Source organism: Paroedura picta, chromosome 2, assembly GCF_049243985.1.
Source record: "Paroedura picta isolate Pp20150507F chromosome 2, Ppicta_v3.0, whole genome shotgun sequence".
Lineage (NCBI taxonomy): Eukaryota > Metazoa > Chordata > Lepidosauria > Squamata > Gekkonidae > Paroedura > Paroedura picta.
The window spans coordinates 52,150,973-52,176,062 of NC_135370.1; the positions used below are offsets into that span (position 1 = coordinate 52,150,973).

Consider the following 25,090-nt stretch of genomic DNA (forward strand, 5'->3'; position numbering starts at 1 on the left):
TGGCTTTTAATGGCATATAGTCATGTACCCATTGCTTTTCACATAATGTAAGCCAGGAGTGTCACAGTATTGATAGGAAATTGGATGCTACTAATTGGAAAAGTGCTAGGTAGAATTGTTACCAGTTGCAGGAATTCAAAAAATACCCTGAAACCTTCTGTGAAGTAGACAGAAATGCAGAAAGGAAAATAAAAATGAAGACATGGTGCAATTAGCTGATAGACTATATAATCTAAAGAATTTTTTTTTAATTCATTGCAGGTGAAAAACCATATGAGTGTCCAAATTGCAAGAAGCGTTTTTCCCATTCTGGCTCATACAGTTCACACATCAGCAGCAAGAAATGTATTGGTTTGATCTCTGTAAATGGACGAATGAGAAACAATATCAAGGCAGGTTCTTCTCCTAATTCTGTATCTTCTTCACCTACTAATTCAGCCATTACACAATTGAGAAATAAGCTGGAGAACGGAAAACCACTTAGTATGTCTGAACAATCAGGCTTACTGAAAATCAAAACGGAACCACTAGATTTCAATGAATATAAAGTTCTGATGGCGACCCATGGGTTCACTGGTGCTAGTCCTTTCATGAATGGTAGACTCGGTGCCACCAGTCCAATAGGAGTTCATGCTTCTACACAAAGTCCATTGCAGCACTTAGGGGTAGGAATGGAAGCACCTTTACTTGGATTCCCAGCCATGGGAAGTAATTTAAGTGAGGTGCAGAAAGTCCTACAGATTGTGGACAATACTGTTTCCAGGCAGAAAATGGACTGTAGCGCTGAAGAAATCTCCAAACTGAAGGGTTATCACATGAAGGACCCATGTTCTCAACCAGAAGAACAAGGTGTTACTTCTCCTGGTATTCCACCTGTGGGTCTTCCAGTAGTCAGTCATAATGGTGCCACTAAAAGTATTATTGACTACACTTTAGAAAAGGTCAACGAAGCCAAAGCTTGTCTCCAGAGCTTAACTACAGACTCAAGGAGGCAGCTCAACAATATTAAGAAAGAAAAGCTGCGCACTCTCATAGATCTGGTAACTGAAGATAAAATGATCGACAACCATAATATACCCACTCCTTTTTCATGCCAGTTCTGTAAAGAAAGTTTTCCTGGTCCCATTCCCCTGCATCAGCATGAACGTTACCTATGTAAAATGAATGAAGAAATCAAGGCAGTCCTCCAACCTCATGAAAACATGGCTCCTAGCAAACCAGGAGTGTTTGTAGATAAGCAAGCCCTCCTCTTGTCATCGGTACTTTCTGAGAAAGGAATGACTAGCCCCATCAATCCATACAAGGACCATATGTCTGTACTTAAAGCGTATTATGCTATGAATATGGAACCCAACTCTGATGAACTACTGAAAATTTCCATTGCTGTTGGCCTTCCTCAGGAATTTGTGAAGGAATGGTTTGAACAAAGAAAAGTCTACCAGTATTCAAGTTCCAGGTCACCATCGCTGGAAAGGGGAGGTACAAAGGTGGTGCTGGCTGCCACCAACAACACTCCCATGAAAGACTGCTTGTCAGCCAGATCCCCTATAAAGCCTGTGGACTCTATAACATCACCATCTATAGCTGAACTTCATAATAGTGTTACTAACTGTGATACTCCTCTCAGGCTAACAAAACCTACTCACTTTGCCAATATGAAGCAAGTCGACAAATTGGACCACTCCAGGAGTAACACTCCTTCTCCATTAAATCTTTCTTCCACATCTTCTAAAAACTCCCATAGCAGTTCTTACACTCCAAACAGTTTCTCCTCTGAGGAGCTTCAGGCTGAGCCTTTGGACTTGTCTTTACCAAAACAAATGAAGGAACCCAAAAGCATTATAGCCACAAAGAACAAAACAAAATCCAATAGTGTAAATCTAGACCACAACAGTATTTCTTCGTCATCTGAAACCTCAGATGAGCCACTGAACTTGACTTTTATCAAGAAAGAGTTTTCTAATTCAAATAGTTTGGATAAAAGCACTAATCAAGTATTTGGTATGAACCCTTTTAGTGCCAAACCTTTATACACAACCCTTCCGCCACAAAGCGCATTTCCCCCAGCTGCTTTTATGCCACCGGTCCAGACTAGTATTCCTGGACTACGACCATACCCAGGAATAGATCAAATGAGCTTCCTACCACATATGGCCTATACTTATCCAACTGGAGCAGCTGCATTTGCTGACATGCAGCAAAGGCGAAAGTACCAGCGGAAGCAAGGTTTTCAGGTAAATATCTTGCTTATTTCAGAAGATGACAATTGTGTGTAACATGCCTGTGTAACTCTTTTTGACTGGACCAGCATGATGATCATTTGTGATGTATTTAGACGTTAGCTTTCCATTAGAATCCCAGCCTAGCACCACTCATTAACTCCAAAAAAAATGTACCTGGTGTGGGATAGAATCTTTGCCTTGAAAAAATTCTTCTACTTTCATTTGGGAAGAGTTTATGCTTTTAGTGAAAAGGCTGTGGAGACCATTTGCATTCTTAAAAGTATAGGGCCATTCATTGGCACTGCCACTTCTTTGACATGGTGGCTCCTTCGGCCACTACAATCTTTCAGAGATTCCCAGAGAATCACATAGAAATGATAATGCAACCATAAGCTGTTTATAATATGTCACAACTAATCTTTACAAAGCTATAAAAGGGATTATGAAGATCCGCACCCCTTTTCATCTCACCTGTTCCATTTTTCTATACTTGTCAACCCCTCCTTCTCCCTCTAGACCCAACCCACAGACTTAGAGGGAAGGCTGTAGAAATTCCAGTTGTTGAGAGAATAGTTGGCATTGCCAACCTCTTTAGAGAAGGTCCATTTGACCAATTGGACCTGGTTTCAGCAGACAATACATAGAACACAGGTACTATCCTACGTGGTTTAGCAATGTCAAGTGTAAAAAATGTGACATCTGTCCCACTTGCACACAACGAAGGATTTTATCTACAGGAAACATTCATAATGTGCTGGAATTGTGAATATATAAAACAACTATAGTTTGGCAGAGAGAGAGATTAACTGATTATAGATGATTTTTTTAAACATCTGTGGACATTCCCACATGACCTATTAGATTCCATTAGTAATTTTACCAACTAGTAAATGTTTTATATTTTCAAATGTGAAAATCAGGTATGGTTTAATGTTACAGGCAGTAATCCCTCTCCACACAATAGGAGCATAAATAGCACAGTACCTCCGCAACAGCTGTTCCACTATACCAATTTACAGTACATCTGCCCTCTTTGTAAATGTATTTAATCCTATTTAATCTTCTCTAATATTAATTAGTACAAACCTAGTTTAAGAAACTGAACTGTCTGATAGCAAATGGGGGGAAATGTACATTATCATGCAAGTTTGCACCCTTTTTGGATCAAGACGAAACAAATATCAAGAAATTTAATAATTTACTGATCCACATTCATTATTGCTCAAGGCTGAAGGCTCTTTTAACATGGATAGAGCATTGATAAAATGTGTTATTAATATTCCTTATTTTAAATTACAAAATTAAATATAAAACTATAGCTCTAGGCCTTTATTGGGAAGACATACATTTAAATGGATTGCATAATAAAAATATTTTGTACCTAAATATAAAATTCAATTAAAACCTTTCCAACACATATGGAATATGTCTGTGATTTGATGTTTCGAAAGAAAACTGCATTGGTTATTGCTTGTACTGTTTTCCTAGGCATCGTATTGTTATGAATACTTGATACTCTTTTCTGAATATAGTTGATTTCTAAATGCATTTTGCTTTCTGAATACCTTCTTCAGAAAAGTAAGATACCTTTTTTATTTCAAAGTATGCCAAGGAGATAAGAGCCTCTTGTGGCGCAGAGTGGTAAGGCAGCAGACATGCAGTCTGAAAGCTCTGCCCATGAGGCTGGGAGTTCAATCCCAGCAGCCGGCTCAAGGTTGACTCAGCCTTCCATCCTTCCGAGGTTGGTAAAATGAGTACCCAGCTTGCTGGGGGGTAAATGGTAATGACTGGGGAAGGCACTGACAAACCACCCTGTATTGAGTCTGCCAAGAAAACGCTAGAGGGCGTCACCCCAACGGTCAGACATGACCCGGTGCTTACACAGGGGATACCTTTACCTTTATGCCAAGGAGATAGCAATCTTATATATTCTTGCTAAGTAGTCCCATCACTCTTACTTTTTTACAAGTTTTGAGTTGGGCAACAAGGGAAAATTATTGTAAAGTACACAATACCAACAGCTACTGGAATTTTGCTGCCTTTTTAAACGTCTCGTCCCATATCAGAAGGGGCTTTGAAGCTCTCCCAGGTTTCCAGAGTCATTTGTTGTAATGTAATTGGGTTGGTGGTGGGTGGGAACTGTAATTTCAAAACACAAACTTAATAGTTCGGTTCTGTGGAGAGTTGGTGCTGGTTGAAAGTGCTGACAAGTCATAGCTGACTTACAACGACCTTGTAGGGTTTTCAAAGCATTTAGAGGTGGTTTGCCATTGCCTGCCTCCATGGCAAGCCCCTTTCATTCTTTGGAGGTCTCCCATCCAAATACTAAGTCAGCCCTGCTTAGCTTCCAAGATCTGATTAGACTGGACTTTATGCAAAGTTACTGCAGACTAAACCTGTTGAATTGATCCCATTAATAGGACTGCACTTTAAAGTCCCAATGGATTATGCAGAACTAGTTGTGTCTGGTGATCGGATAAATGTAAATATTGAGAATAAGACCAACTGAGGTTATAGCTGCATTTTTTTAATGATTCATGTCAACTATGGCATTCCACAATTTCTAGTTGTCTTGTAAAAAAAGTGTTACCTTGCAAAGCTACAACCTGTTGGTCATTTCAGATATGTCAGAAGTTTGAAGTGTTTAAAATATGTTACCTCTTATCCTGTCACTGAACTTTGCCTTCCAATTTACGTAGCTGTATGTGGTTTTCCAGTTTTCAGGCAGTAACTGGTTTCAGGTTTCACATCTGTACATCTTGCAGGCTCCTGTTTGGGCAAATAAGGCCCCAGGGTAATCTAGAAATACATCCTTGGCTTTTTCATATACTTTAGAGCAGCTCTGGAAATGGCATCGATATGGGAAGATGAGAAAGCACAATTGCCTTCCTGGTTTCTCCATACATTCGCCTGTCTCTTTCTCTTCTCATAATGTATTCAAGAGACCATGAATCCATGCTCCTGCTTACCAATCTATATGAAGTGGCCAGAGATCCAAGAAAAAAAAGGGGGGGATGAGAATGGTTCATTTGCATACATACCTGTCCCTGTCATCATCATGTTTGAACCAACTCTTAGTTTTACAGGACAAGTATGAGATTCTGAATTTGTACCAAAGTCTACTGGGAATATGGATGTGTCTTAAATCAATATACCCATATGATCAGGAGCCTCATAAAATTATGTGAACATCTATAGTAGTGGGGAAAGAGTTATATTCGATCATGTCCAGAACAGGAATTTCCACAGGCATAAAAATCACAAAGGATTATACTGAAACTAGCCCTGGTTGATTGGTCAGTAGATGCAGTTGCTGAGTCACCAGCTGTACTGTCTCTTCTGTTCCATAGTACAGATGTATTATGGCATCAGACAGTAGGGTCCCAACCTGCCCTCTTGTACTCAAGTTAAGAGCAGATCGCACTGCTGACTCAGAAATATCCGTCAGTACGAATACACTGTCAGTCCCAGCTTGTGTCCTAAGTTCCCAGAGAAGAAAGAGAGTCAGGACCTGCATGACAACCTAAGAAGGTCATCTGTGCAGTCACATCTCTGCCTCTTTGGCCTCTTTTTTGTTTTTTTGTTTTAATTAGAATACCAGTTGAGGTTGAGGCAACATATTTTAGTGACACAATGCTGCTGCAAAAGCATCTCCTTTGGGTTTACTTATCCATGACTCCTGACCTCAATTGTGAGTTTCCTCATTCCTGCCAACAGCCCCTTATGCACAGTTGGGAAGGATTTATTTATTTATTATTCCATTTATATACCACCCTCCCCTGAGGCTTAGGGCAGTTCACATGAAACATAAGGAACAAGAACTCTACAGCAAACTCAAATGGATAATAATAATAATAATAAACAGCATCAAACAGAGACAATAACATTCTAACAGAATAACAGTCTATCAGTCCCATGGTTGGTCGGTTCAGGTCTTTGGATTCATGGGATACATGGATATGTACAACATGGTTGCACTACAATGTGCAAATGAATGATGCTCCAAAATATTGCCTGGGAGAGAGGGAGAAACCAGCAGCAAAAATTGGTTTTGGTGACTGCCCCACAGGACATGCCATTTCAGACTTAAGTGTCAGTCTCCTCAGAATATGCTACCGTGAACAATAGCCCCATGTTTATTTATTTATTTTTAGGGTTTTATGCTGCCATTCCCCAAAAGGGCTCAGGGCAGCTTACAACAAAAATTAAAATACCAAATCAATAAATAAGTACAATTTAAAATCTCAAATTTAGTTTTAAAATCTATGGCTCCCTCTTCTTATAAAATATTAAGATGGATTCCTGCCTGGGTCGTGTAGTGTGGGGTAGTGGTTAAGAGTGGCAGCTTCTAATCTGGCAAGCCAGGTTCGATTCCCTGCTCCTCCATATGCAGCCAGCTGGGTGATCTTGGGCTAGTCACATTCTTGTTAGAACTGTTTTCGCAGAGCTGTCCTGTCAGGGAGCTCTCTCAGCCTCACGTACCTCACAGGGTGTCTGTTGTGGGGAGAGGAAGGCAAGGTGATTGTAAGCTGCTTTGAGACTCCTTTGGGCAGTGAAAAGCAGGGTATAAAACCAACTCTTTTTCTTCTGGGGGAGACCATATGGATTGCTTAAGATGTTGCCTGTGGGTAGACTTTCAAATAGGGAGGCCCACATCTTCTGGATATTAACTCTGACCTCAGCCACACATTCCACGTACAGTATTGCTCCAGCCTTAGTCGCAATGACACAAACATATTTTTCCTGTTACTCAAGTAAAAGTTAGGCTCTTTTTGCCCCATTTTAAGACAGGAGTGTAATTGAGGATGGAAACATGGGTACACCTTCAATATTGTGACTAACATGGTCTAATATTACAGGATGTTATGTGTTGCCACAGAACGGAAGGTAACTGGTTTTACATAAACCATTTGGTTACATCACAGGGAGAATTGCTTGATGGAACACCGGATTACATGTCAGGTCTTGATGACATGACAGACTCCGACTCCTGCCTGTCCCGAAAGAAGATCAAGAAGACGGAAAGTGGCATGTACGCATGTGACTTATGTGACAAGACATTCCAGAAAAGCAGTTCCCTTCTGCGACACAAATATGAGCACACAGGTACAAATTTCTACAGTGGTTAGAGACAAGCTTTGTTGCATTTGGTACATTTCATAATATTTAATGAGTACACTTGTGTAACATAAGATGCAGCATATGCTAAGGCATTCAGCAAGGCAAAAATAATGTGCTTTGCTTAGCTCAATATGACATTCTCCCCCCTTATTTTTTTACATTTGTTGTTGTTGTTTTTCCACTTCCATGTATGTATGTTTAAACAGTTTATAGCTCATTAAAGTAAAGTAAGTATTGTCAACAAGCTAGCAAAACAAGGAAAAGTTGAAAAGTTGCCCCAAGGAAAAGTTGAAAAAACTGGTAGCATTATGGACAGTGAAATTTAGGGGTTGAGGTACATCTAAAATATTGAATATTGAATATAATAATATTCACATTAAATATTCCTGTTAAATATAATAATATTCACGTTAAAGCCCATGTCTCGTCTGCTGTTACAAATCAATCCAGAAAGTTATTAGGTTATTAACATTAATCTACAAAAGTTACTAGGTCTTCAAACCATACAGGCCTTTACTAATCAACCAGGTAGCATCAGTAGCCAAAACAAGCAACCTCCACCCTGTCTTTTGCAAGCTACAAAGAAATCTTTGTTTAATCACATGGAGGGAATTCTTTTAAAAAATAAACGTTTATTATTATAAATATATAATATACAACATTCACTGTCGAACAATCTTTCCAGAGGGAAGTAATCTTACTAGCTACAGACGATCTGGCCCGAACCAAGGTAGACTCCTAGACTCAAAAGACACCTTCCTTGGCCTGCCTACCTCTAACTAAGGCACTGTGAGCCTTAAAATACACAACGGTGCTGGTCCAGCCAAACAAATGGAGACCTGAAATCACGCAGTTCTTTGAGCTTGGAATTTACTTGTTTCCCACATCAGTGCATGGGAGCTGCATCAGAATTCTAGAACTGTAAATCTGGGGGTTAATAGTTAATAGCGAGCAATAAGCATGGCAGTTTGTGATCTGCTCTGCTTCAGGACTGTTCTTCACAATATGGACACCAACCAGAGGGAATTATGGCTTCTGCCACTGGAAATTCCAATGGCAGTGCTGGGCAAGGGAAGGTGAGATTTGGTACATATTCCTACCAGCAGTTACAACATGGTGCATAAGAAATGACTGGTTGGCAGCCCACTGCAAATATGATACATGGGAAAGGCTTTCTAATTGTTAATGGTCTGGTCACCTCTTGTTCATTGTATTTTAATCATCATTAATAAGGAAATACTGAGCCAGGGAGTTGCTCTACACATAGAGACAATCATATTTATGATGCTATATCTGAGTTAAATCAGTATTGCAGCAAACAAGGAGGATTCAGTCTTATACCCTTTGAGTGCAGTAATAATCTAGGAAAGGAAAGTCCCCAGTTCCCTTTCTGCAGCCTGTTGTGGTCATTGAAATCCAACTTCTGGGAGTCAGTGGACTATTAGGGACTGCATGGGGAATCTGCATGGGATAACAGGAGGAGGAAATGTGGAGAAATTTTGCATTAGCAGAATTGTTCCTTGCATGAGTAGAATGAGGCATAAAATCTAATTCAGAAAGTGGGAATGATAACAGACAAATTATAAATCTTAAACATGCCTGTATATGTGCTTAAGAGTCACTGATATGTGACTAGTATCCATCTTGTACATTTGTTATGGAAAATACTGGTATACTCAGCGTAATGTGTGGATCTATGCTACCTTTGTAATGATAACCTAACTTCCGTCAATGCTAGCATTGATTTATTTCAAAATCATCAGTGAGACCCAAGCAGATATAGGAAAAGATGACCAAAACATATTATATCAAAAAGGTGTTTCTAATTTACTTTGGTAAATAAAATCCTATTATACTTTTTTAAAGTTATCTGTTATTTTCTGAATCTTTAGCAACTAAGGGATAAAACAAACTCTTCTATAACATCACAATTATATGAGCATCATTCCCAAGTCTCTTTAAGCTAAGTCCCACGTGGACATTAAAGGAATAAAATATAAGATTAGAGAAGAAAATCAAGAATGGTAATTTGGATAAGATTTTTTTATTTTTGCCTTGTATAAATTCTGTTACATTTCATTACTTGATCCAAGTTATTTGTTTGGTAGGGGGGAAATGCTTTGTAGGCTTTATATCCCCACACCTTGCCTCTCCTGAATAACTTTATTACAGCCATCTGCAAATATTACGGTTTAGTACACCTCTACTGTAAACCTCTTATGTTAGAGCTGGCCTTCATCTACATCAGGATTGAGGCATATGGTTGAATCCCATAAAGTTGATCATCCATAAGGTTCACAGACGTATTGCTGAAAGGCTGAAAATGTGTCAAGCAAAAAATACACGCCATCACCATGATTTCCAAAAACAAACAAAATCCGCATAAAACTAAGTAACATTCAAATTGAGTTTGAATAGCAAGGAATGCTTTAGATCAGGGGTAGTCAAACTGCGACCCTCCAGATGCCCATGGACTACAATTCCCATGAGCCCCTGCCAGCATTCGCTGGCAGGGGCTCATGGGAATTATAGTCCATGGACATCTGGAGGGCCGCAGTTTGACTACCCCTGCTTTAGATGCAAAAAACAGAATGCTCCTGATCCATGGTTCAGTCTGTCCCTACTATGAGATTATGGGGGCTTTCATGTTGCCTTTCTAAACCGGATACTATTTGTTGTTGGCCTAATTTCAAGCAAAGCAGTACAGGGAAGGAAGTTTCACACAGTGAATTTCCTTCCACGAATGAGTTGTCTCTGAAGTGCTATGGCTATTTCAAGCAGCGCCACTTTTCCCCTGCTCTTTCTCACCACACAATCGTCCTTTTGTGTTTTTAAGTTTTTTGAACATTCTAAGTTGAGCATTATAGCACTAGAGCTCTAGAACCGTACCATTGAGATCAGTTGATCATTAAGATCAGTGAGATTGGCTGTTAGTTAGAAACAAGAGAAAAGAAGTAACGTTGGGTTGCAGGTGCTCAGGGCATCTGTTATTAGTGTGATAGATGTTGCTACCTTAAGAAGGTGTCTGTAGCAGATTTCCTGATGTTCACCCATCCATTCCTAGACCTGACTGGCTGGCAAGTGATGTGTTGCCAAGCTGATCACAGGTATCTCAGAAAGGCAAACTTCTCTTTGTGGGTTGAAGTTGGGAAATGGTTAGTATGGATATTAGTGAGGCTAATGATCATTCACTCATGATCTCTATTTCTAATGTGGTTCAAGTTAGTTTGGAGGTGGTACTGTTGATGATCAACAGCCCAGTTACCATCAGTGGAGTGCTTATGTACATGCTTCATTGGTCTGTGGTGTGTTTGGCAAGCGATGTGTCCTCCAAGTACAGCTGGAGGTCATTGTTGAGAGAATGGGCACCATTCATCTCAGTCCACATAGTTCCTCATCACTGATGGGTAGAATCATGCAGCAAGGACAACAACCCTGGCCAGATGCAGTTTGTCACACTGATGCCCTGAGCACCTGCATCTCAATAAGCTACTTCTTTCCCCTTGTTTCTAAGTAACAACAGCTGATCTCACTCGGATCTCAATGGTCAATTGATCTCAGTGGTACTGCTCTAGTACTATAACACGCAGATTGTTTTTAGAAAACCCAAACATCCAAGGAAGATTGCCCAATGAAAAAGAATGGGAGGAAAAGCAGCTTTGAAGGAAGCCCTATGGACATTGTATACAGTACACCACAGAGATTCAGAAGGGCAAAGCAGAGATGGAACCCAGAAGAAAGCCATTTTTGTCAATTGTGGTTCAACCATGCTTTGGGCTGATCCTGCGCTGAGCAGGAGGTTGGACTAGATGGCCTGTATGGCCCCTTCCAACTCTATGATTCTATGATTCTATGCTTTGCTAACAGGATGTAAGTTGGTTTGTCTGAATCTGAATAAGTACATAAATTCTTTTAGCAGTTGGTTACTAAAATGGGTCTGTCTGAAATGGGGGAAAATCTGTTTGCAACAGAATACAAAGACAGTTTGAAACCACCGGATACATCATGATTTAGACCAACGCTTTAGCACTAACTTCCATAAAGGTAGTTCAAGGTCCATGCAATCAGATTCAAGCAATCTGATGGAAACTGCTGTATGAAGGCAGTGGCAGCAGAAGTATCATATGGGTAGTAAGTTCTGTGAGAATGAAAACTTGCATTAAAAAGAAGACTTGCAAACCAGACCTTGATGTCATTAACTACCGTGCATAGTTACCAAGCCAAAATTTATTAGAAGAAAATTTAAAGGCCATTTGCCTTCTTCTTCTTTGGCCTCTTTTGTAAATGTTAAGTGAATTGCAAATTAAACTGATAAAGTTATGGAAAAAGCCAAAGCGATGGAATGGCTGTCTCATCTATTAATATATATGAGAAATTTCAATCTGTGTTTGGGGCAAGACTCTCTGAACTGCAATTAACCTTTGCGTTCAGTGTCTGAATCATTATCCTTTCCTCATCTTTTTTTAGGACAGTTAGTGCTTATCCTGGACTTTCAAGAATAATACAAATAAAGGACATTGCTTTATAAGCCAAAAAAAAAAAAACCCCTGACCACTTTGAAGATGTATTTCGTACTTTTCTTCCTCTTTGCCAGCTAACTTGTTATAGAATGATCTTGATGCTGTTTTCCATAATAATTTATATTACATCCTTGGGATGATGCAGCGGAGCTGATTGAGGAGACCATTTAATATGTTTGTAGTTTTAAAAGTTTGCTGGCAGGGGCTCGTGGGAATTGTAGTCCATGACATCTGGAGGACCACAGGTTGACTACCCCTGATTTAGAACCTTGAGATCCCTTCAACCTGTTCAGCTCATGAAAAATGAAGCCATCTATCAGAACCCCTCAAGAGCTAGGCCCTGGAACAGAATCCTCATCTGAAGGAGAGCCATAGTATTTGGGAATGGCTTCTAATGAAGACCAGTTACAGAGCCATATTGCTACTTCTGTGTAGAAATCTCTTACAGGATCATGGCCCAACTAAGTCCTTGCAGGATGAGGCCCCGGAAACAACAGTCAGACCAGGCAAGTTGGCTTTCCTCTTTGACAACTGTGGGCGCCTGTCGGTTGGGCGCCTGCTGGTCGGGGCAACAACTAAAGCCTCAGTTCTAACTGCTTCACATCAACCATATTGTGACGACCTGTTCCGTTTCCAGCCTTGTGATCTAGCAAGCTGGATCCAGGCTCAGTGCTGCCTTGTGGGGGGTCCTGTTGCCAGACTACAGTTAACGAGTTTCGTAGGTATTTCTTGCTTCTCATTCCTGAGGAACCCTTCATCCTGCCACCAGATAATATGTATCTTTTCATTATCATCGGTCTCGTAATTAGTTATTTTTCATAGAGCAGGATATTTGTTGTAGAACAGATATGATAAGGCTTATAAGCTACACTAAAGTTTCCAAAATTGTTTCTCCCTGAACATCCAGCTTGCTTATAAACAGTCACCTGACAGTAATGTGGGACTTCATGAGCCTGTGGAGTTGAAACTTTGGCTTGATGTTAAAATAAGTCCATAAAAGTTACTAGCCCATAAACAATTTTATTAACTCGTCTGTCCACCCATTCACAATGTTAGTACTTTGTAGCATACCAATACCCTAATTTTCTTTTCTTTTTTAAAGAAAGGAACTAATTCAGTTTAGAGAAATATTTTCTCTCTGATCACCTAAAGTGATTCCTGTTTGCTGTAAGCTATTTAGAGACCTGAATGTATTCATTTGCTAGGGAGCTAGTGTGGTACAGTTAATTGAATACTGGATTTTAACCAGAGAGATCTGATCCACAGCTCAGCCATGAAACTCGCTGAAGCTCAGTTGAGGTTAGTCATTCTCTCAATTGAAGTTACCTCACAGGGTTAGTGTAACCATAGTATGGGGAAAATCCCATGTAATGGAATAACATATATCTATTTAAGGAGCTAGAGGTAAAAAGAATGGGGGAAGAGTACGTCTAGGGTTGCCAGGTCCATCTTCTCTACCAGCAGGGAAGGGTGGGACTTACTAGGAGCAGCAGGAAGGCCCATTTAACATACAGCAATATGTCCATGTGATCTGGAAGTGACATCATCATATCCAGGATTGTCAGGGGAATGTTCTGGTATTTGGGCAAACATTGTATGGTAAATTTGGTTTCTACCATAGAGTTTTTCCTCAAATACCAGAGTGTCATCCCAACATCCCAGAAGTGATGATGTCACTTCCGGGTCACATGGACAATGATACAGAGACATCACTGCATGTTGGATCTCCCTCTTTTACAGAGTAAATTCCGCCCCTGCCAATTAACTGATTGGTGGTGGGCAAGTGAGGCTTGTCAGTGGGGGATCCCCACCTCCACTGCAGGAGATCTGGCAACCCTAAGTATCTTGCAGGTATGCTTTTCCTGCTTATGATTTGATGGTAGTTTTAGAAAGGAATGAAAAGGAAGAGAAAAGCAGTTGTGACAGCTGATCAGTTGTTTGCCTTCCATGACATGTAATCCTGTATGTTGCTGCCATTCTTGGGAGGCTTGGGGCCTCATCACCTTGCCTCATGATACACTTCATTCTATTTTTTCTGCAAGCTGAAAAAGGAGCCTTATGGCTGTACAGTCCTTTTAATTCTTCTTTTCATTCCTAACGTGTTTTATTAAAAACTTCTTTTAAAACCATTTTTGTGCCTTTCATGCTGATGCAAGCACCACTTTTATTTCCAGATTGATGGAGTAAACTAAATATTGTTCTTGAGCTTTAGCAGTAAATCAGCTTTCTTTCACTGCTATTCTGAATCCCCAGCTCATAAGTTCTCCTTCTTTAGAGCTTGATTCATAAAAAATTTACATGTTGTCCATAGATAATTTTCTGTCACTCCATATACCATGATTACTTTTTAAATACTTAAATAATATACAGTGTCTTGGAGTAAATTCAGAGCTTGTGAAATTTGCACTAGAAATGGAATTGTTTCTTCTTTGTGACAACAGAGCTAGTGTGGTATTTGCAATTACGCCAAATTGCATTTATAACACACCTTTGACCGCCTGAGTACACTCTGCCCATTAATCCATCTCCACTGGGACTCCTCCTAACATCCAAACCCCTAAGTGGCTTCAATCAGCTTCCTTTAGAAAACCAAACTGCTGCCAAAGATGATTCCTTATATATCTTCCAAGTGTGGGATTTCTTCCCATTCCTGCCACCCCCACCCCATTCCCCCAAAGTGCTTATTGTGATACCACTGAAATGAGGAAAGATATAGCTTCCTAAAACATCCACAGTATGTGTATGTATAAACCAAAGAATTCCATATCTTTGGGCTTTGATACATTTTTGCTTGTGGTGATGAAATGTTATACCTCTGGGGAATTGCGTTTAAAAACGATTAGATGCCATTATTTCTTACAACAAATCCTAAGGCGCCAGGATGTGGAATAAAAGCACAGTGCAAACACATATGCGCACAGACCGACAAATATTTGTGCAAGAAGATTTCAAATGCATAATAATCATTTTTTTGTATATATTGATGATGGATGCTCTGGCTACTTCTACAGCTAGAACGCAATCGAAAAGAATTCAGTACCATTTGATTGGTGAATTAATCCATTAAACAAGGGAATCGGTAAGAAGAAGGGGGAAAAATTGATAACTGGAGGCAACACTGGATCTCTGTTGAAGGGGAAGTTAGAATAGCACCTGGAGAAGTTTAAGCTTTGCTCTACTATAATATATGCAATGTTGAAAAATACTTTCAAAGGAAAGCCACGTACAGTATATTTCTATTATAATTTAAGTTGTTCTACACGACTCATGAATAATTTCACACTCTTAAGTCAGTTGATAGGATCAGGGTTGCATTAGCTATTGTTCAAAGTTTCCGGGGAAGGGGGGCGGGGGGAAACAGTCCTGAATAAATGTATAAGGTTGGGACAAATTAAAGGTTCAACAGTGAGATGATAGATAGGTGAAAGCTTCTGGTAGTTTGGACTATTAATGCAAACACTAACAAACAACACACATTGGTACATCTATAGACCTACCAAAATCTTATGGAAGTTTTAAGGACTGGTTTATCTTATTTTATAGTGAATGAGTTATATCTAGAGTGGTTTTTTAGAAAAAAAATCCAGCAGTTTAGCACTTTATTGATTCACTTGTGTTTAGTATTTTGGCAGTGGAGTCCAGGAAGATGGCGGGACGTCACTCTTTTAAGCCCATGGATAGCAGGGGTGTTTCTCTGCTTAGGATCACACAGTTTTGAAAGGAAGGCTGGACAAGTGTTTCTGTAGAATGTTTTATAAGATGCTATGTCCTTTTCAGATTCTGGGGCTCTAATTATGTAATCATTCCTTCAACTCTCAGAATAACAGTGGGGTCATTCCTTCTGCTGTTTGTCTGTTTTCCTGTCCATTATTTTTTTGGCTCTCTTGTTCCCTCCCATCTAGTCATCCACACTCACTACCAGTATGTTTCCAAATAAATGAAGAGGGATATCCTGTGTTTTATTTATTTATTTTTTAATTCTGTCAAAAATTTTAAATATCCTGTTCTTTCTTTCCTCTTCCTTCATCCTAAGGCTCCACCTAAGGTCAGTTAACATGACCGGCTTTTCCTTCTATGTCTAGCCATAAGAACCATTTTTCATGCCCAGGAATTCTCATCTCAATTGCCATTTCAATAAAAAGAAAAAAGAAAAGCAAACCATGCATTATTGTGCTTCTCGTTTTTGGACATGCACTCTGTATGCAGCTCATATGGAATGGAGAGCTGGAATTGTCTGCTTCACATGAGCTCCTTGATTGTGTGAGTGGCTTCCAGACAATCATCCTAACTGCATTGTTGATTAAATCCTTGCCAAAATGTTTGGTATGAATAACTTCTAGAAACTGCACCATGCCACTAGATTTCACTTATGACACTGAGTTTAGTTCAGTGGCTCAAGGCCACACAAGATAAGATGTTGAGAGGCATTGGCCTTTGGATGGATTTACCCTGCACTGTTAAATGTTAAATTGAATATTTAGGGTCCTTTGATTTAGAATGGGGTCTTAGCCTCAGAATGGGGTGCATGCATTTTTTGCTTTCTCTTTTTCCCCATGTGGGGTTGTAGAGGCAGTTCCAGCCCACAAAGCCAGGTAACTGAGAAGGGTAAATGTCTTCTGCCCCCATCACAGCCACATTGGGAACTCTGTGGCTTCAATTTAGCCTTCAAAATATCTATTTAGCTAGCACGTTTCATTCCTCCCCTTTTAAGAAGCTGAAGGCAAAGGATCTTGTTCATTCTTCAACATTTTATCTTCACAGCAACCTCATGAGGTAGGTTATGGTAGAGAGTCTGTGACTGGCCCAAGGGCACCCTGCCACCTTCATGGCAGATTGGTGATTTGAATCTAGTTCCTCCCAGATCCTAGTCTAACATTGTAGCCACTATCCCTTAGAGTAACTGAGTATCTTGCCTTAGCTATCCTTTCTAAAGTAGCTTGACCATGGTTCCAGTATTAGACACAACACCCTAGGTCAGTATGTCTGCGCTAACCTGGTCTCTGCACTATAGGATAATATCACCTATCTACCTTTCAAGGCTTTTGTCAAAACTACTTGTGAGATAATGTATGTGAATGGGTTGGAACACTTTAAATATGATATATTGTTTGCCATTTTATTATGAGTGTTATTTTATTACTGAAAATTGGTATTCCAGCTAAGTTAATGCGTAGGTCTCTTCATGGAGGCTTCCTCATTCTACACTTAGATTTCATCTTGCACTCAAAAGTGGCCTAGAGCACTCAACAATGCTGTTAAGAATGTATGATTGATCACTGCTATGCATATTTGTATAATTTCACAGCTGAACAATGCAAGAAAAAACATATCGCTAAAGTTGTATCTCCAAGGTAGCCATACTGTGGCTCAAGATTCTTATAAGCTTGGATTTCAGCAGGGTTTTTTTAAAGACTTTTATGAAACAAATTGGACATTACTACTCAGAATACAGACCTTTCCCCCACTCAATATAGGTCCTGTTTTCATGGCCCTATGTATCCATAGCAGCTGTGGCAAAGAAGGGAGTATGGGGGCTGCCTGTCATTGGTGCAAGTTCTCCAATGCAGAGATCATATGACACCATTGGCATGCCATTTATTTGAATTTCTTTCCAATTCCACTGCTAACCCATGTTTATCGACATTTGTGGTGGCATACCAGATCCTGTGTGTTCCAATTGCAAGCCAGTGGATATCATAACTGCCTTCTTCATCAGATGACCTAGATGGAAGCAGCAGTGGGCTCACTTTTTGCCACAGCTACTGCAGAACATTTTATGTCCTCCTGAGGGATAATTGCGATGGTGCTTACCAGCCCCACTTCCTCAGCATACATGAATGCCCTAGCTGTTGGACCTATACATGTAGGGATGAATCACACAATTTCTATGCCACACAGATTCAGGTTTGTAGCCATGTTGGTCTGAAGGAGCAGAACAAAATTTGAGTCCAATGGCACCTTTAAGTCAAACAAAGTTTTATTCTAGGTGTGAGCTTTCATGAGAGAGCCAGCTTGGTGTAATTATTCCACACTCTTCCACATGCAGCCAGCTGGGTGGCCTTGGGCTCTCCACAGCACTGATAAAGCTGTTCTGACCAAGCAGTAATATTAGGGTTCTCTCAGCCTCACCTGCCTCACAGGGTGTCTGTTGTGGGGAGAGGAAAGGGAAGGCAAATGTAAGCTGCTTTGAGACTCCTTCTGGTAGAGAAAAGCGGCATATAAGAACCAACTCTTCTTCTTCTTCTACATGCACACTTCCTCGGACTTCTTCATGATGCTGCTTACTAATTTACTGCTAATTTACTCTCTCCTTATATCTGCACTCAGATTATTCCTTTTTCATTATCTGAGGAAGCCTGCGTGCACATGAAAGCTCACACCTGGAATAAAACTTAATTGTTCTTAAAGGTGCCATTGAACTCAAATTTTGCTCTATGCCACACATGTGATGTATATAGAGTGTGGTAATTTTACTTGGGCAGATATATAGATATGAGATCCAGCCTGTGAAGCGCTTTAGTGGAAGGTTGGGCACCTGTCGGTACAAATAGCTGCAAGGGCTTGAGATGTTCCTGAGTCCAGGCCCTAAGAAGGAGCATAACAACACAGTAGGAAGGAGAAGACAACAGCAGGGAAATCCATAAAGGATATCAGCTCTCTAGAGTGTAGACTGCACAAGAGGAGGAAGAAGTGGTAGCATAGCTGGACACTGTGGAGAACAGATGGAGGACTAAGCATGGTGGAGAAAAACATTTAGGATGGTACTCGTGAAAAGGTGGTCTGGTTGTGAGAAGTTGGACGAAGGGGTTTGTGGGGGGGAGGAAGCTGCTGGCAGATGGTAATGATGATTGCTGATGAAGAAAGGTGGCTCACATGCATGTAAAGCTTTTAAGAACAAGGCTCTGCTTGTGGCCATCCCTGTTTAACACTACAGAACCTCCGAAGTCCATCCAGGTGTCTCAGTGTGCTTTTTATTTCATTCCTTGTATTGTGTAAGGGAGTATCCTTGGGAATCCCTGATCCTGCAGAGCATGCTGCATCTGTTATACCCTGCTTGCTGTTGCATCATGCATTGCTGAATTATGTGCTGTGCCATCATGCTGACAAGCAGGTTTTTGTCAGCTCTCTTCTGGAATGAAGCTTCTAAGTATGGCAGTTGTGGAAGGTGTTAAAGGCATTCCAGGGCTATTTGTGGCCTCCATCAGCCAGATGTGTTTAGGCTTGGCACGGGTGTCAGGTTTCAGGCCCTGGGACAGAACCCGGCTTGAAAGACCAGAGGAAATAATGTATAAAAGGAAATGGGGTATTGCACAGTTGAAGAGAACCTCACCATTCAGTGAGGGGCTGACAGCTCATCAGGAACTTGCTCAAAATTTCTGTTGAGAAGCAGTTCTGCACATGTAGATTAGTTGATCTTGTAGCATGTTTCAGTTGTTGATGATAAGAAACCAGATCTTTCTCTCACTTCCCCCCTCCCCCTGACAATGAGTTCTTGAAATGATAGACCCTCTGACTCTTGTGATTACAGTCAAACAAGATGTGAAAGAGATCAGAGATATCCATCAGCCTTTTAAAGGAAGCAAAAGTGGTAAAGGGCCCCAGTTCATATTAGGGCTGCATGGGAAGAGGGTGGATAAATCTTTCCACTGATGCACAGTTTAACCAATCTCAATATGCCTGTACACCACCCACCACACACTCTTCACACTGTCGTTAGCTGTTTAAAGGAAAACAGTGCCTGCCTTTTGCTTGTCTCGTTTCTGTAGAGGGCTGTAACAATACATAGAGCCTGGTTTTAATTAGCAAACCTGTGAAAGGGTGAAAGCCCTCTTTCCAGTCAACTTTCATCCTAATCAGCCCCCAGCTAGGCCACAATTTTCTTGTAAAAGATGCTGAGCAAAGTCTAATCATGGATCTCCCAGCTTTTGTTTAGGCTCTTTAGTTGCTATATGTGGCTTAACTCAACTTCTGTATTATTTACCTGCAAAACTCTCACTTTAGTCACCTTCAGGCCCATAGGCACAGAGAGGCATGAGGGGCTGCCATGGGCACTTCTGAGGTTGGAGGGCTCTCTGGTGTACCCGTGCTGGGCATTGAGGGGTGACAGATGGCAGCTAGAGGAAGGCATGAGGAGATACAGCACTGGGGTGGCGGCAGGTGCAGAGGGGTTGGGGGGTGCCCCCTCTGTTGGGGGGCAACAGAGGCTGGGCCATGAATGGAGTCCAGTGACAGTGGCAGTGGCAGCAGCTGCAGTGCAAGGTGCAATACTACTCCATCTTCCCATGGGTGGTGTCAGCCGATTATCATATAGCAGAAACTGAGGCTGAGGCAAAGCCTGCCATGCCATGCTGGAAGAGGAGCCTCTGGGTATCCATGGGCCTAGTTTCTCTGACTGTGCACCCAGATGCAGGCAAAGGTCTCCAGCCCTCACCTGGAGCTTGGCAACCACAAGTGTGTCAGTCCCCTTACTGCCCCTTAACAAAAAAAATTGTCCCTCCAACAACCTCCATTGACATTCAGAAGGTATATTTTACCTGTTATGAGTAGTTCATGTAGACAGGAGGTAGCTTTAAAAATATACTATAATATTTCCAATACATTTAAAACACTAGACTACTAAAAACCTGGGAAGTGTTCAACTTGGTGTAGTGTTTAGGAGTGTGGACTTCTAATATGGTGAGCTGGGTTTGATTCCCTGCTCCCCCACATGCAACCAGCTGGGTGATCTTGGGCTCACCACAGCCCTGATAAACGTGTTATATGACCGAGCAGTAATCTCAGGGCTCTCTCAGCCTCACCTACCTCACAGCTTGTCTGTTGTGGGGAGAGGAAAGGGAAGGTGACTGTAAGCCACTTTGAGACTCCATCAGATTGAGAAAAGCGGCATATAAGAACCCATTCTTCTGTTCTGACCAAGCAGTAATATCAGGGCTTTCTCATGCTCATCTACCTCACAGGGTTTCTGTTGTGATGAGAGGAAAAGAAAGGGGATTGTAAGCCACTTTGAGATTCCTAGTAGAGGAAAGTGGCATATAAGAACCAACTCTTCTTCTTCTATCTAGCATTTCACCACAGTTCAACCAGTGTATAATGGCTTGAACTTACTGCAGTTGCTCAGCTGAAATCTCTAGCCAACAGAAACAAATATCAGACCTGGTCTGTTTCTGCACAAGGGATTTGGCCCAACTCACTGCTCATCTAGGATTGGGCTGAATTCCCACCTCCTGATGACATCAGTGCCAGTCTTGGGTGATCCTTGGCCTGGTACAACCCAGGCCCTCAGTTGGCCTGCAGCAAGGGAACGTGGATAAATCCACATCCCGTTTTTTTCGCAGGCTTCATCACAGAATTGGGCCTGGGACGTTCGGAAGGGGTTTCTCCTCACCCTTGCCCACAATACCGCACTCTTAAAAATAAAAATAAATGTGTTGTGCAGCACAGTGGAGCCACTTGGGGCATTTCTTTGTATTTTTAAGAATGTGGTTTGTTACACAGTCACACATTCTTAAAAAAACTTTTTAAAGGTCCATGCTGTCCCACAGTGTGGAGGAGCCTTACCGCCCTGGCTGCCTTGCGCGCACAATCCCAAGGCAGATGGGGGAAAGAAGGCCAAATGCTGCCCCATGCAATATTGGGAAGAATTAGGGTGACCTGCCCCGAGCCAGAAACCAGGTGGCAGCAAGACATAACAACTCCCGTGCGGTAACAGTCCTTGAAGTGCAACTTTTCCCGATAAGGAACCAAATAGTAAGTCCTTAGAAACGTCTATGCCATGTCTCATTCCTGCCGGCATTTCTAGCAACAACCCACTTGTGTGCTACCAGAAATGGCAACAGTGCTCTCATTAAATCTGGTAGGAAGGCTAAATAAGGTATAATGATCAGGTAGTACTTTGTCACTACTGAAGGCCACAGGGCTTTGGGGGACGTAATATTCAGACAGTCTTAATTGCCGTCACCTCTCACTACAGTAAAATAGGATCTTTGGGTAGATCTGAAGAAATACCTATCAGGAATAATCAGAGACTGCAAATACCCTGCACATATGTTTTTCCCTCAATACATCACATCTATCTACCTGGTATTGGTGGATCATTCCAGGCCTGAAGGAGGTAATTTGCATGCAGGTGTATTTAGGAACCTCTCAGATACATATTGCTGCCAACTACCCACTCCCAATTAATTACTAAAAACAATTAAGGCACTGATTATTAGTTGTATCCCTCCCCCTGTCGCCCACCATCCATCTATAGCTTTCCCAACACAGTTTTGAATACTACTCCACAGTCTTATTTCTTGCAAATTCTCTTGAGAGAAGAATGTAGGTACGCTGATTTAATCAAGAGCAGTTCCAGCATGATCATAAGCGAATCACTTTCCCCTTTATAGCCAATGGTATGCCATAGTGCAGATATATAGCTTCATCTAAGAATTCTATGCCTGTCTGCTTTCAATAACTACTGCACATGTAAATTGGAAGGATGTGGAAGGAGCCAACTGAAACTAAATGTTCAAGTATATTTGATGGCAAGCTCATAGTTATTTTTATTTATTTGTCTGATGACTACCACACCTCTTCAAAGCCACATGACTGTGATCATACATCGATGCCATGTGACTTATACCTAGTGGTGTTTGGAAGTAGAAATGTTAATATTCAGCATGACACCATCAGACCTGACCCCAGCATATCCCTGAAGGCCCTCCCCAACACACCTTTGATATAATCAGCCTCTTTTCAATGAGAGTTTAGAATCATGGGATCTTGGTGACATTGCCTTCCTCTCTCTGTCCTCGTACTCCCTTACCATAAACCCCTTAACGGTCTGGGACCCTTGTATCTTCAGGACCGCCTCTTCCATTACACTCCCAAAGGGCATTAAGATCTAGTGATCTACTTTTTCAGCCTTGGTGAAATGCTCTGCCAAGGGTGACCAGAGCGCAGAGGCCTAAGAAGAGCTGACATCTGATCTCATAGGCCTCTCTGGCTGTATCTGCATCTGCTAAACTATTCTCTGGGGGAAGTTTAAATTGTGCCCCTCCCCTTATCCGAGGATAGGATTTTATTTTACTATAGGGTAATTCATTCTGAAATTTTAATTTAAATCAGGTTTTAGATTGTATTTTAGTCATTTATGTCATTTTAAGCATGTTGTAATCTCCTCTGAGTTGGCCGAGACAGAACAGAATAGAAGTCTAATAAATAAATAGATTAATAAATAAATCTTCTGGCTATGGGCATGTATCACTCCCATTTTCTTCTTCCTAAAATAGTAGGGTTCCATAATTCAAACGTGAGGAATGATTCCATGGAATGATTTTGGGTTTTTGCCTTCCATAAACAGTGGGTGCTTTGGTGTGTGTATAATACTGCTTGCTAACAAAATCTTTTCAATGTGATAGAAATGTTGCTGGGGTTGAGCAAAAAACCCTGAAAGTTTTGTATGCAAATTTCTGAGTTTGTGATTTTAGGGACAGTTATGGTATCCATAACTAGAAGAGGAACTATATGGGCAAATGGGTGCCATGTGCTATACCTCTCCCTGAGCTGAAAGCAAGAGCAGTATACATGTAGCTCTTCACACAAAACAGAAATCCGACTGATCCACTGATGCAGAGGGCCCATGAAGGGCTGTCTTCTGTTCCTGCCAGACCACTGACTAGCAAGCTTTCAGGGTCCCCCACCACAAGCAGAGCTAGAGGAACACTGTATGTCAGGAGTAGTCAAACTGCGGCTCTCCAGATGTCCATGGACTACAGTTCCCAGGAGCCCCTGCCAGCGTTTGCTCTTGGGAATTGTAGTCCATGGACATCTGGAGGGCCGCAGTTTGACTACCCCTGCTGCATGTGTTCCATTGGATGGGACCAATGGTATGAGACTAAAAGGAAGAATTATGATATCCAGTTTATTTTACAAAACAGGTATATGTAGAGTCACCAATGGGCCAAGAAATATCCAAAAACTTCCCCCTCACCTCCATCTAATAACATTGTTGGTAAAATAATGATTTTAAAAAGTAATAAGAATCATTCATAAAAAGTCATGTGGGTTTCGTTATCCTTTGATTTCTAGATCTTTAGAACTCACTAGGGCTTTCAGGAGTTTGTCTGAGGCTTAATATTTAGAAGCTACTTAAAATCTGGCACAGTTATAGTGTTACAATTTTCTTGAAGTGAGGCATGGAGAAACCCCTAAAACCATGAGCTGAATAATGAAACAGAGAAGTGGCAGAAGTGAATCATTAAGTAACCATATCTTTGTTTACAGTCTGATGCCCTTAATTCAATAAAGGACAGAGAAGAAATACGAAATATATGTGAGAGAACCCGTAGAATTGTTTATAAATAGGGCATTTATCAAACTTTATTGCAGGCATCAGCTGCTTACCAACACTGCCAGTTTTCCACTGATACTCTGTTACTTTACTTTTCTCAGGCTATAAAAAACTAATAATAATAAAATATTAAAATCCTAAGACTAACAGTGCCGTTCTTAGCAGCTTTATGCCCTTCTAAGTTCATTGAAGCCATCATCTGCTTGGAAGAGTACTGTTAAATCCTAATAACATTTTCTGGTAGCAGAAGGCACGTCCACTAAGAGTAAAAGGACAGTTTTTCCTGATTTCCCAGACCCCTCTCTTACACTGAGGTCCTAACTGAGGGGAGGGACACAGCAGGTTGCAGTAAGATTTTTGAGAATAGTATGGTTCGCTTTCGAAATGCCATTCAACTTCCACTCTATGGGCTCCTAAACCAAAATAACAATAGCATTGCACTAGCATTAAAACTGCCAGATGGTGGAACTACCAGGTGGATCCCCCCCTCCACAAGGCAAAGTTTATTTTTGTTTATTCATGCCCCATATTTCCTTTTGGCTCAGCCTTGAAGCCCTCATCCAAGTTAAGCAGCTCTTCCATTGAAGGAAGAGCCACGTAATTTGGAGGTTCCTTTGAATTGAAGAAGGCTTCTTGGACAATGGTTGGATCCTCAATTATAACACAAAGTACAAGAGCAACAAAACAGCAGCATTAAAATATTTATAAGGCCTGTAGAGGCAGGATGAGATGTTAAAAGGCCCATATGGAAGGCCCAGTCTAGGTGAAGTAGGGAATGGAGAAATGTTTTTACCCAATGCAAACACTGAGCACCAAGCCAATGGCTGTTTCACAGTCAAGGCCCTACAACAAGAGAATGACCTAGGTATCATGGGCTACCATCTTCTAAAGGG

At 41.1% G+C, this 25,090-nt stretch overlaps 1 protein-coding gene across 12 annotated transcripts in view; it reads left to right on the forward strand.

Annotated features, from left to right (window-relative positions):
• Positions 1-25,090, forward strand: part of ZEB2 (zinc finger E-box binding homeobox 2) — a 184,064-nt gene that overhangs the window by 156,446 nt on the left and 2,528 nt on the right. For 9 of the 12 annotated variants that reach the window (XM_077320125.1, XM_077320124.1, XM_077320129.1 and 6 more), the window contains 2 exons: positions 262-2,234; positions 7,082-7,328. In XM_077320125.1, coding sequence (XP_077176240.1) covers positions 262-2,234; positions 7,082-7,328 — 2,220 coding nt within the window. The remainder of the gene's footprint in view (positions 1-261; positions 2,235-7,081; positions 7,329-25,090) is intronic. The other 3 variants (XM_077320132.1, XM_077320130.1, XM_077320135.1) reach the window with 2 other exon arrangements.